Source organism: Mobula birostris, chromosome 1 (genome assembly GCF_030028105.1).
Source record: "Mobula birostris isolate sMobBir1 chromosome 1, sMobBir1.hap1, whole genome shotgun sequence".
NCBI classification, from domain to species: domain Eukaryota; kingdom Metazoa; phylum Chordata; class Chondrichthyes; order Myliobatiformes; family Myliobatidae; genus Mobula; species Mobula birostris.
Genome location: NC_092370.1, coordinates 59,691,864 through 59,706,108, shown reverse-complemented (window position 1 = coordinate 59,706,108; position 14,245 = coordinate 59,691,864). Strand labels below are relative to the sequence as shown.

Genomic DNA, 14,245 nt, shown 5'->3' with positions numbered 1-14,245 from the left:
CACTCTTGTGCTTAGCATCACTTTATGGACATAAAATCAATCTATGTATGTGTGCCATCTATGTATTTAAATTTATTGTGTTTTTATTATTATTGTATTCTTTATCTTATTGCGTTTTTGGTGCTGCATCAGATCTGGAGTAACAATTACTTCATTCTACCTTAAACTTGTGTAATGGAAATGACATTAGACAATCTTGAATCTTGAACCTTGTGAAAGCACAAGGGATTAGTTTAGTTGGCCATTGGACTACTAATTTAATTGGTTCGGCACAGCATTGTGCTGTACTTTTCTATGTTTTATGTACTGTCTATCACTAAAACTTCTTTTGAAAGAAGTAAGTTTTATCTAATTAGTTTATTTCTCAGCTGTTACGATGGGATTTTAATTCATGTCTTTGAAACAATAGTCGAGTTATTTGTTCAAAAACTGAATGATTATGCCACCACATCCTAATTGCAGGTGGAAAACGTGAAATATTTTTCAGTTTAATATTTATTTCCTTTCTTTTTCAATCTTTTTATTAAGTTTCAAGATTAATAAACGTAACAATAATAGTAATGATACATGGAGATCGGGATTACAATAATAACAGTTAACATGTACAAGCATGATTCCAAGTAACAAATATATTTCCAGATCCAAGTAATTTGGAAAGTTATCCACATTTTAGAGCCTGCTATACTTGAAAATTGTGATCATTTTCACCAGAGAATCTTGTTTCAATTTTAAATTTATGGTTGTACAAAGAATTCTAAACATAGTAAATTTGAGACATTACACCCGATAGTGATTAACTTCTTCCTGCAATGGGGTCACCCACATTACTTACACTGTCACTTTGTATGACTGGTCTAGACTCCCAGAACTTATTGTGCAGCCAACACTGAAGATTTGGAAACGGTCATTTTGCATGTACGGAATGCTTTTCCAGAAGCCCCTCTGATGGCAGCTGGAGTCTCAATGGGCGGGTGAGTTCCCTACGAACAAATGAGAATATAGTATGCTGATAAACATGCCATAATGTGTGGGGAAATTCAGAATCCATTAAGTGAAAGCAAATGATCCAAGACATTCCAGTGGATTTTAATGTAGTTTCGAAAAGATTGTGCATATTGAAATGTAATATCAATTAGGTGGAGGAGGAAACCATTTGACAAGCAATTATATGACACTTTATCATGTCACTTGAGAAATCTTAAATATCCATGTGATCATTTCCTGTACATTGAAAATTAATCACATTTGTCATGCAAAACTCACTTGAATGCTGCAAGAGGTAACTGAAGGGATTAAAGAGTTATCTAGTTATCTGGCATCATATCAGAAGAACAAATAGTTTATAGTGAACATGTAACTCCAAACCTGCTCAAATTTAGTTGTGTTTTTTTCTGTCAGCATATCTATCAATCCTGTGGTGGTGTGAAGTCTCATTGAATACAATTGTAAAGCAAGTTAGGCTTTAACATTGTGTGTTTAGTTGTTTTTTCTGCTCTGAAGATCCAACCAGTGATTAAAGCCCAAATAAATGGAGGCTTAGGTCAGAAAAAGCGTATTTTACCACAACTTCATTTTCTTCACTCTACAGGCTAATCTACTTCTGTATTTGTTCTTACGATATGATTCCCCAGCAACACAGTACAAGGCCAAAATCCAGGAGGCTTTTCACTCTTTAAAACTCTCCATCTCTGTCTCCTGCATTATGTAATTATTTGAAGTCTGTCTCCCTCATCAGGCCTGTCTAAGCAGCTTTTTAATTATTTTGATCTCAAACGTTGTCTGATATTACTTTATTTAATTCTTTCATGGGATTTTAAGCATTATTTTGATATACAGAATTTAATATATATCCACAAAGTCCTTGAGAAAACAGTGCAGAACTGCTTTATTCAACTGCTGTGGTCTGTGCATAAAGTCTTCCTGTAATTTTATTATATTATGAATTCAAGGACAGGGACTCAGCTAGATCAAAGAATCAGCATTCATGTCCATTTGACAAAATCAAGCTAACTAGATTACTTCATTGTTCCAGCATTAGGCCATTGTTTTATAGATCATGGCTCCTGGTTTGCTTGTCAGGGTACCTGTGATGAAGGGTTTCGCCTTCTCCATCCTTTCAAGAAATGACTTCTGGACCTCTCCACTCTTTGGATGAAAAAACATTTTTCTTCTAACTTTTCCACCAATTGACTAAATTCTATGCCCCAAATTTATTGTTTGTGTTGTCAAAGAAGAAAGGTCTTTCCTGCACATACAGTCTAAGCCCTTTAAAATTTTATTTACCTCAATTAAATCTCATTGTGTCATAGAAAGATGCTACATGGAAAGAGGTACTTCTGTCTAAAGAATCTGCACTGATCATCACTCACCCATTTTGTACTAATTCCACACTGATCTTTTCTTTAAATTCTCCCCACATTCTCCTCAACTCTCCCGAAAACCCGGATTCTACTATTCACCCACATAACATGGGCAATTTACAGCTGCCAATTAACCTTCTAGCCTGCACCTCTTTGGGATGTGAAAGGAAACCAGAGCATGCTGGAGGAACTCCGCAAGATCACAAGGAGAACATGCAAACTGCATGCAGAAAGGACACAAAGTCAGGAGTGACCCTATCTCTTTGGTGCAGGGCTCTACTAGCTCTGCACTCCTTCAGATGATCTTTTTCAATATGCCCAGCCTAGTCAGTCACTCATAACTATTATACTTCATCCCTTGCAACATTTTAGTACAATTCATTCAGATCCTCTCTAGTGATATCACACACTTCCTGTGATGTGGTGGCCAGAACTCTATAAAGTATTTGAGCAACAGTTGTAACACAGCCTTTCTCAAACTTTTTCCCTGGAAGAACCCTTGAGATAATTTTCAGGTCTCAGGGAACCCCTGCATAAAAATTATTCTATCTACAGCTCACGGTACATTAACATGATCGGTAAGTTGTAGATGTAATAATCTAAAAATAATTGTCATTGCTCTTTTGAGTAGAGAATAAATTTTAGCCACCCTTTCTTGAAAAAAAACAGGTAGTTAAGCTTAGCTTACCTTTCTTGAAATTAATCTCCTTCTTTCCCTTTCATAAATTTTAAAAACTTATAAAGCAAACCAAATAAATTTCTGTTTTCAATAAGACTCAAGACTTTCTGATATCCTTCCTCACTCACAAGCCCAAGCAGCAGTGGAAAAGATTTTCTTTTACAATGTGATTTTTCCAAACATTCAGTTACCTTTTAAGTGCAAAAATCTTGCCCCTTGAAGTCAAAACATTTTCTCCAGGGCCTTGCAGAGACTTGTTCAACTGGTTCATATGATGAAAAATGTCTGCTAAATAAGGTTAGTTTCTGCAGCCATTCTTCATTGTCAAAGCACTCAGCAAAGTCTGGTCTTCTATTTTACTTGAAAGTACTCCTGCAACTCGCCTTTCAGCTCAAACACCCTGTTTAGAACTCTTTTTTTAATAAACCACCGGATTTCTGTTTGTAACAGGAGATTGGTGTGCTCTTTGTCCAGGTTTTCCCACAGGTTTTTAAATTCTCAACTGAACCGGATTTTGTTTAACAAAGTTAACCATTTTTGTAGCATCATCCAGAACATTTTTCATTTCATCTCCAAGAGTTTTTGACATCAGCATCTCTCTGTGAAGAAAGCAGTGTGTGGTAGCAACATCAGGATTTTCTTTTTTTACAAGAGAAACGAAACCACTCATGGAGTCAACCATTGATGCTGGCACAGTTCCTCCAAGACAGACCTTTTGTTTCCAGATATGAAGACCAAACATTAAATATATCTTGACCTTTGCTTGTTTTGGGCAGCTCTTGACAAAAGCAAAAGTTTTCTTGAATTTCACCAGCATTTACAAATCTTACAAATGCTATAACATGACATTTATTGGTGAAATCTGTTGACTCATCAACCTGGATAGACAAGCTGTTGACTTATCGTGCTGTTTGAGAGTGCAACCTTTTCAACGTTTTCAATTTCTCATACTGCATCTTGTCCAAACACACGGGTTAATAAAATATAAGAAATAACAGCATAATAAATAACTAAACAAGAAAACTGCAAAGAATGTGAAAACTGCACAATTCACCTCTAACCTACACAATTCACCTTTACAATGTTTTCAAAAGCAAAGTGGCAGGCCAGCAATTGAGTTACAGCATGAAAAAATTCCTTCTTTTGAACGAGAATTTCCCTCTAATTTTCTACTACACCAGTAGAGTTAGTTTGCTCCCATAAGTTAGTCAGAAAGAGGGAGTTGGGGGAGGTAATTCAGGAGGGAGAGGCTAACGTCACAGCCCAAGTTGGATGAGTCCATTCAATATTTGGAAAATGCACTTCATGCTCCTCATCAGCCTACTGCCCTCCCCTCCATGCAATACGGCACTCACAAATTATTAGCCTGCTGTCCTCCCCTCCATGCAATGCAACGTTCACCAATTATCAGCCTACCATCCTCCCCTACGTGCAATACAGTGCTCACCATTTATCAATGGTGTCTCCTATCTTGCGTCAAAAACTGAGCATATGGTCCCACAGCGCACTGGCATCCTGAACTGAGAGATCTCGAACACGATTGCTAACAGGCTGCTCGGTCACTGCCCACCACTGCGAGCGCTAGCACTGTGAGCACAGAGCCCTGGTTGAGAAACCCTGGACTAGCCAGTGTAGAATATAGTTCTGCCATCCCTACTCATTTGTTCCATATTCCAGGTCAATAAATGCATGCATCCAACATGCCCTCTTAACTATCTTGTCTACCCCTCCCACATTCAGGAATCTGGAATCATGTATATCATCAACCCTTTATGACTTTACATTTCTTAATACCTTTGTGGTTCAATGCCCTTATTTCCCATTGCCTTTCATTTTTCATTTATGCGGTGTTGTAACCAAAGTAATGATGGCTTTATCATTTTTGGAAATCAGTCCTATTGTAGAAGCTTGCGCTAAGACTTAACACACGAAAACACAAATTGTGCAGCAGTGAGCATGTTATTGCTTGATAGTGCTGTTAGTGACAGCTATGTTCTTTTGTTTCACTGATTCAGAAGGTGGCATGGTGGCACAGCTGTCAGAGAAAAGATCCAGGTTCAATCCTGAATTCTGTGTCAAGTTTTCACACTCTGCATGACTGTATGACATTCCTCCCAGTGCTCAGGATCTTCTTACATCCCAAAGAATCTCCTGAGGCCTCCGTTGGTCAGGGTTGACCATGAATGTTGTCTCCTACCTGTCTAGATATACTAGCCAGGACAGTACAATATGGAGAGCAAGCTGTTGTCCATGTAGTAAATGCCCCCTCTCCAAGCATCTGGTAAACCCAAGGGAACGAACGGCAGAGACTGATACAGTTTGGCACCAGCAGCATCACAGGAGTTGCCTGTCAACGTTGAACTCAACACAGGACTGCTTTAGGGACTCCAGCTCTGGATTTTTCCCTCAGGGTTAGGAGCCTTCCCCATGAGTGGGTATACCCAAGGCAGTGGAGGTTTGAAATCAGAGATTCCCTTCTCCGAGATGAGCTGCCAATCACTGCTGACGAGCCCCATCTGCCCAAAGCAGCTGGTTTTAAGGCACCAGTAACCCGCCTTTGCCCCTTCTCCTGACAGTAGAAATGGTTCTGCTGGGCTTAGTTGCTAAGCCACACATGGAGGCCATGAGCTGTACTTGGTTGTCAGAGGCTATTCGAGTCACATGCCATTTAATAGGTAGTGGGAGCTTATCCCCATTACCACACCTGGCTATAACAATCTTAAGGAACCATCCCAAAGAACACTTGTAGGTTAATTGGCTACTGTAAATTATAGATAAATGGCAGAAAGAGCCTAAGGGATGTTGATAGATATGAGAGAGAAAGGGTGAGTCACATAGGCACAGGAAATAAAGAGAAGGCAAAGGGGACTAACGTGTTTGCTCCCTTGGAAGCCAATATAGGCCAGATGAGTTGAATGGGTGCCTTCTGCATTGCTATAAATATAAAATTAATTTTATAGTACAACTTGCCAGGTTTGAATTATCCTTTTGCGTAGGATAAAGCTTAATAATTTCCTATATTGTTGGACAATGCCATTGCTGTACTATAAATTAACAACCAAAACAAAAGTGCTGTTCGTTCTGTAATACAAGCCCTTGGTACCAATCTAAGGATATTCCTAAAACTGGCTGTATTGGGTGCTGGGGATCTTTGGAGGAACCAAGATAGACTATTGATCTGGTGTTTTAAAATAAAATAGTTGTATATCTTCCAGCCTTTGCTTTTGTATTTACAGGCTATTTTTGAGGATTCAGCTGCATGAGTTATCTCCACCTCCTGCTAGTTATGTAATTATTCAGCACAAGAGAACATGACAAGCTTGCTGAGCTTCGAATGTGTGATCACCTGACTCTATAGAGGCTGCTTTCACTGTGCTATAGCATTACCAGCCTAGCACCTTTATTTGTTATATATTCTACAAATCTCCTTGAATGCTCCTCATTCAAGCTGGTGTAGTCTCCAGCTTGAATGAGGAATGTACAGGGCCATGAATGTACAGACTGTGCTTCTGCAAAATCTGCTCGCTGCTTGGGGCCCTCAGACTTTACAAAATGCCTCTGTACATTTTTTCTTGTTAAGGAATTAGATAACACTGAGAAGGAGAACATCGGAAATAGCCTGGAAGATGACCCATTCACAGAAAGGTTAAAGTAAAATTCCTACAAGGTTTATGGGGTTAAAATAATGTCATTGATTCTATGCCAGAGCTTCAACCTCAGCACAAATCCTGGCAAAATTCCAGCAAAACACAATGATCCCAGAAAAGGGAAGGTTTGAAATTCCAATTAAAAATGACTTTCTTCCATTTTATTTTGCAGTTTAATTGCAACCTATAATAATAAGCAAATACATCTATTTCTGACTTTGTCATTTCTGGTAAAAAAAAAGTAATGAAGTATATGCATCTAACTGTAAGCAACATATTTTTGCTGTTTTCTTTTTGTGCTCTGGAAGTGTAATTATCTCCATGTTCCCCTCCCCACCTCTTATATTCATTTAGAGGTTGGAAAATTGCATTGGCACCCAAGACAGTGGTCTGAAATTACCATTAAAAAAAAAGCAAACTTGGTGTTACCTCATCCTCTGAGTTTCCCTCAGCCAGAGGAAAGTGACACAAGGAACAGTTTCGAGTGTTTCAGAATCCACTTTCTTTTAGTGAAGAATTTGATTCCTAACTAAGCAGACATTGAAAGCCAGGGTCACCAAAATAAGTAGCTTTTTTTTTAAAATTTTGACTTAATCCAAATTGGAATTTAGCATTTTTTATCTATTCATTATTTGGGATCCCAAGACCTTCATTTAGTGCTCATCCTTCATAGGATATAGGAAGGTGGTGGTGGTGAGCTGCCCCCTTGAATCCCTGCAATAGTCCTTGTGAAAATAGATTCAGATTCACATTTATATATCACATGAAACGTACAGCAAAATGTGTTAATTGCATTAATAACCAACATACCCAAACATGTGCTGGGGACAGCCTGTAAGTTTTGCTCCACGTTCTGGCACTTGCACACAATGTTCAGAGGAACAGCAAAGAACACAGGAGGTTGTAGGTTTGGTGGGTGCTATAAATGTAGCCTGGTTGAGTAGCTGTAGCTTCTTTTACTTGTTAGAGCTGCTGTACATTCATCCAGACAACTGGACAGTATTCCATCATGCTCCAGAAAAATGCCTTGTAGAAGATAGAAAGGCTTTAACATATCAGGAGGCAAGACACGCGCTACAAGATATTGAGGAGGATATAGCCATTACGTTCATGCGGCCGGTCCTTAGTAAGCTTAAATCTTGGTGACAATATAATGAATTGTTAAATCAAATTAATAAGCACATCTTCATTTCGTGCCTGATACAGAATGCTGCTCTTGAATTACCTGTGTAAGATTGGTCAACAGACTCCACTGAAGGCAGCGGTAGTCTTCTCCATTGGCTGGGATGTATTTGCCTGCACGGCTTCCCTTGAGAAACCACTTAACCGGATATTATTTAATTACTACTTAACCAATCGTCTTCAAGCCTCGGTCTACAGGTTGGTATTTGAGGTGCAGGGAGGGTTTTGTAGTAATATGACATGTTTATTTTTCTAGCAGTTAAACATCGAAGTTAGAATTATGCCACTGCAGATTATTAAAATTAATTTCTAGTTATGGGCGAACACTTTGGGGTGAATCGCAAACAGGTTCTGCTCAAGAGGTACTTTTCTCCAGTCTAAAGGAGGACCAGATAATTGCTTGTTGTAAGGAGACACAGGAGAGTGCAGATGCTGGAATCTGGTGCAAAAATATCAACCTGGAAGAAGTCAATGGGTCAAGCCTCAGTGGATGAAAAAGAGGTATCACATTTCAGGTTGAGGCTCTGCTTAAGGACAGGGTTAGGGCGGAGGTAGGGTGGAGGAAGAGGAAAGATGGCCAGTACGTTGAAGTGTGAAGGGGGGGGATGGGTAATAGCAGGTATGTGATGCTGGAAGCAGATGAGGAGGTGATTGATTCACAGATGGAGCTAGAAGTGAGTGAGAGAGCTGGAAAAGGAGAAAGAACCTAAGTGAATTGGTGAGAGTGGGAGGGGAACACAGGGACTGTGTGGGTAACTGAAAATACTGGTCATCCTATCTCTTCACCCTCCCTCCTACACCCCCTCTATCCCCACCCACCTAACAGCCAGATCCTGATGAAGGGTCTCAACCCTAAATGTCGATACATTATTCCTACTGCCATCAGTGCTGCTTGACCCAGTGACTACTTGCAGCAGTTTATTTTTCCATGTTTTAACATCTACAAAATTAGATAATATTGTCTTTTTATGATGTTATAGCATTCCTCCTGCTGACTCTCGGCTTATTCAACTCACTGCTAAAGTGTGGAATTACTCTTTGCAATAAAATTCTAACTGTACCAAATCTCAAACTCTATGACTTTAATGAAAACATTAATCTGCAAATTGTCTGGTGAATGTTCATTGTTCTGAAATTGATTTTCCTCACTATAACTACCACTTTGCTTAGTCTTTTCCACCATTTTCTCTTTTCATAAATCCTCTAATATCTCTGTTAAAACAACACAGAGACATTTCTACACAATCTTTTTAGACTTTGTACACTCTACAAACAGCTATGCCGAGGAATTGCTTATTTATATGCACAAAAATATTTGTACTTTGCACTAATATCAAATCAGGCCCTCTGTAGAACGATTAGCAATCAGAGCAGTCACTTGCACAACTGGAGGTCAAATTAGATGAAAATGTTTCTTTGTGAACATGATGCCTGGGTAACCTCTCTGAGTCAGTATTGAGCATCAAATTGGCAGAGGTATTCCATGGCCACTTGGAAACTTCCTTGGGTAGGGAAGGTAAGAGTCAACAGAAGCTTGTGATTGATGGAGGATGCAGGATAAACTGAGCCTACAAATCAATATTCATTGGAGGGATCTAAGTGAGATGTAGTGTCTTTGATTATTTGCTGAGGAGTATATTTCATTTAAAGATACAGGGTGGAACAGCCACATGCCCAACAACCTACCTACCCTAATCACAGGACAATTTACAATGACCAAATAACCTACTAACCGGTACATCTTCAGACTTTGGGAATAAACCAGAGCACCCAGGTGAAACCCATTCACTCAGGGGAAAGAAGAAACAAACCTTTTACAGAGGACACCAGAATTCAATTCGGAACTCCGATGCCCTGAGCTGTAATAATGTTGTGTTAACTGTTATGCTACCATGGCACCCAGTACCTTTGCTCATTTCCCCTAGGTCCCTGAAACACTTTAAGTGTCAAGCGTGGCCAAGAGGTGTTAATGGAGTATTGCTAACAGTATCACTATGAGACACCCAAAGAATAAATATCGCAGTAGCTTTAGTGTTGAAAAGAAAGTAAATGATAGCTTCATGAACTTAGTCCACAGGCTGTTCTGAAGGAGCCAGGTTAGATTTCCGAAGCTCAGAGTAGAGCCTCTTTAAAAAAGACAGTGTCAGTGCTCTGGTTCTACCTAGAGTGTTCTACTAATGTCATAAAGGAAAATTCAAAACCGCAGAAGCTGGAACTCCGAAATAAAAACTGAAAATGTTTGAAACACTGTCAAACCTGGCAGCATGAGTGGAAAGAAAAAAATAATACTACAAATAGAACTTGTATCAGAACTTGTAAATAAAGAAAGTAAATGTCAAAATTACTACTTTTTTTCTCTTTTTCTTGAAGCCTTTACTTGCTTTTCTTTCAGTAGAAGTGTCTGACCTATTCAGTGTTTCCTACTATGGTCATAGTTTGCAGCCTTGAGCTTCCATTGATGTCAGTATAGGTGGACATGGAAGAGGTCATGTGTGCTAATGTTGGTTGTTAATGAAAAGCCAGATCCAATTTTGCAAACTGATGTGATTTCAGTAAAAAATGTTGCTAGCATTATGTACTCTGGATCAATTTTATTTTTATGTGGTTACTGCCTAAATTTGTCTGTTTTGTAAAACAGTATTTAAGTAGTACCTTGACTCTATTCTATCCCCCTTGGTTCAGTCCCTTCCCACCTTCATCCATAACACTTCACATGCTCTCAATCTCCTCAATAACTGGTAATTCCCTGGCGCTGACTGCTTCATTGTTACCATGGAAGTCCAGTCCCGATACACTTCTATCCCCCATCAAGAATGCCTTAAAGCTCTCCACTTCTTTCTCAATAAAAGACCCAGCCAGTTCCCCTCCACCACCATCCTTCTCCATCTGGCAGAACTGGTCCTCATGCCCAACAATTTCTCCTCTGGCCCCTCCCACCTTCTTCATACTCAAGGGGTAGCCATGGGCACCCACATGAGCCCCAGCCATGCCTGCTTTTTTCTGGCTACATTGAACAGTTGGTGTTCCAAACCTTCCCTAATAATGCTACTTAACTACTTCTGTGCTACATTGACGACTGTATCGATGCTGCTTCATGCACCATGCTGAGCTCATCAATTTCATCAACTTCGCTTCCAACTTCCATTCTATCCTTAAGTTCACTTGGTCCATTTCTGACACCTTGCTCTCCTTTCTTGATCTTTCTGTCTCCACCTCTGTTGACAAACTGTCAACCGACATCTTTTATAGACCTACCGATTCCTACAATGACTTTGACTATACCTCTTCCCATTCTGTACCTGTAAAAATGCTATCCCCTTTTCTCATTTCCTTTGTCTCTGCTGCATCTGTTCCCAGGATGACGCTCTCCTTTCCAGTATATCAGAGATGTTCTCCTTCTTCAAGAACGATGCTTCCCTTCCTCCACCAATGATGCTGCCCTCACCTGGATCTCCTCCATTTCCCAGATATTCATGCTCACCCCATCTTCTCACTGCCTTAACAGGGTTAGAGTTCCTCTTGTCTTCACCTACAACCCAAGAGCATGTATATCCAACACATCATTCTCCACAACTTTCGCCATCTTCAGTAGGATCCTACCACCAAACTCAGCTTTACTTCCCCACCCCACTCTCCCTCTGTGAATTCCTTGTCCATTCATCCCTCCCCACTAATCTTCCTCCTGGCACATAGCCCTGCAAGCAACAGAAATAGTACATCTGCCCATTCACCTCCTCCCTCACTTCTATTCAGGGCCCCAGACTGTCCTTCCACTTCACCTGTGAATCTGTTGGGATTGTCTAATGAATTTGGTGTTCCCAATGAGGCCCCCTCTACATTGGTGAAACCCGATGAGACCACTTTGTAGAGGACCTCCACTCCATCTGCCAAAAGTGGAATATCCTGGTGGCCAACCATTTTAATTCCTATCACCATTCCCATTCCAACATGTCGGTCCATGGCCTCCTCTTCTGCCACGATAAAGCCATCCTCAGGGTGCAGGGGCAACACCTTATATTCTGTCTAGGTAGTCACCAACATGATGGCATGAGCATCGATTTCTCCTTCCAATAACTTTCCTTCCCCCTTCCCTTTTCTTCTATTTCCCACTCTGTCCTCTCATCTCTTCTCTTCACTTGTCTATCACCTCCCCATGGGTTCTCTCCTTCTTCCCTTTCTCTCCTGGTCCACTCTCATCTCCCATTAAATTCTTTCTTCTCCAGCCCTTTACATTTCCCACCCACATGTCTTCACATATCATCTTCTAGCTTGTCATCCTTCCCCTATCCCCACATTTTTATTCTGGCATCTTACCCCTTCCTTTCAGTCCTAATGAAGGGTCTCGGGACAAAAAGTTAACTGTTTATTCATTTTCATAGGTGTCGCCTGACCTGCAGAGTTCACCCAGTATTTTGTGTGTATTAATGTTTTAATAACTACAAAGCTAAATTTTAAACCCAGATACATTCAGATAGTTTCTCAGGTGCCATTAATTGCATTTTACTGCGACTTCTTTTGATATTGAGTTTATGCAAGTAATTATTGAATTCAGTTATTTTTATTGTGTTTTAAATAATTTAATTTCTCCTGAAAAGTTCTTAATCCTGTAGGAGATTAGGAAAAATGGCCGTTTTTAACTACAAGTATATAAAGAGACAATTTTAGAAAATTTTCAAAGAAAATAAACTTGTAGCATTTAAAAATTTCTACAGGACAAATCAAAATAATCTCAGCAATACTGTTAATCTTAGAAGTTTTCATAATTTCTGTTATTTTTTGTTTCTGTCATAAATACAAAAGTGAAGTAAACTTTAATGTATCTTCCATGTATTTAATGGAATGATTACTGACAGAGGACACTTGGTTATTCTCAAATGAACATCTCTCAATAAAATATGTAACTTTTATTTGAAGTCAGCACATTGGAAGAAGTTGCAATACCTTTTTTGTAGGATATATGTAAGAAGAATGTGAGACAGAAATTAGTCTTTGCTTGCCTGAATCAAACACATGAGAATATTGGCAATTTAGGGTTAGGGTTAATCAGTGGAATGTTTACTTTCCCCTCTGCTCCCTCTGCCGCAAACTTCTTACACTGCCTGCCTCTTATGTCCTGCCGTGTTAATTTTACTTATAAATGTAATTGTGTTTTATGAATAAATGCGTACTTTATGTGATTCAGAAACTTCTGTTTTCTTTTTGTATTATAGGCACAGGCAGATTTTGAATAAATTATTTAACATTGACTATATCATGAAGGTAAATAAATAACTCCTTCAATTATCATCTGTATATATTGGAGAATAAGTTTTTCATACATCTGTATATATTATCAACATCATTTTCCATTTATTATTGTTTCATTTATTTATCAAAGGCAAAAACTATCAGAGAATTCGATGAACGGTTTACATCAGTGATGTTTGGCTATAAGACAAATGTTGATTATTACAAAGATGCCAGTCCTTCTCACAAACTGAAGTCTATTGAAGTTCCTGTCCTGTGTTTAAATGCATTAGACGATGTCTTCTCACCAGCTTATGGTAAGCTAAAGTTTTGCTGAACCTATTCATTTTACAGCATTTGACAGACAGAACAATATTTGAAGTTCACTTTTCACTTAATTACTTAAATCCTTGGTAAGGAATGTAGATTTTTTATGTTTATCATAGAGTATTGGAGATCACATGACATCAAATGCTTTTGTGCCCAAAAACCAATTTTGTGTCAAAACTTGCTTTATAAAGTTAATATTGGAATTAATTTGCATTTATCTCGAAGTAACTGACACAAACAGATCTTTAAAGCATTAAATAGTCCAGCCAGCACATAAAAAAAGGCAAACTAGTATGGGAATAGGGACAGACAAAAGAAGTTGTTGGCTACTATGCAACGACAGAAATAAGATTTTTTTTCATTCACTAACTGCAAGTTCAAGAGAACATGAGATTTTTTATTGTTATTATTCACATATGATGTGTGAGAAGAGTGATTAAAGCCTTCAGTTATTCCCCATCCTTGCTGCCTTGAGAAGTGAAAAAAGAACTCTTTCCCATAATTGCTGAAACACATTGATGGTGAATATACTCCTACAAAGTTTGACTTGATCATCTGTCTTAAACTGGCAATTACTCCAGTAAGCACAGGTACTTAAATTTACATCCATCTAAAGGCAGGCTGGTTTGCCAAAATGGCTAGCCATTCATTGAGACAATCACCCTCCAACTGCATAATGAATCTGGGCCCTTGCTAACCACTAAGAAATCGTTGATATAAAGTCTCCAGAATAGAAGATAAGACAACGTTTAGAAAGAAACAAGAATTTAACTTCAGTGGCACTATCTGAAACAAGGCAGGTGAATTTATAACACATGTCC

General features: G+C 39.0%; 1 protein-coding gene across 1 annotated transcript in view; it reads left to right on the top strand.

Annotated features, from left to right (window-relative positions):
- Positions 1-14,245, top strand: part of abhd3 (abhydrolase domain containing 3, phospholipase) — an 88,977-nt gene that overhangs the window by 55,957 nt on the left and 18,775 nt on the right. Inside the window, exons 5-8 of the mRNA XM_072261456.1 lie at positions 859-971; positions 7,893-8,066; positions 13,079-13,127; positions 13,246-13,411. Of these exons, the coding sequence (XP_072117557.1) occupies positions 859-971; positions 7,893-8,066; positions 13,079-13,127; positions 13,246-13,411 (502 nt within the window). The remainder of the gene's footprint in view (positions 1-858; positions 972-7,892; positions 8,067-13,078; positions 13,128-13,245; positions 13,412-14,245) is intronic.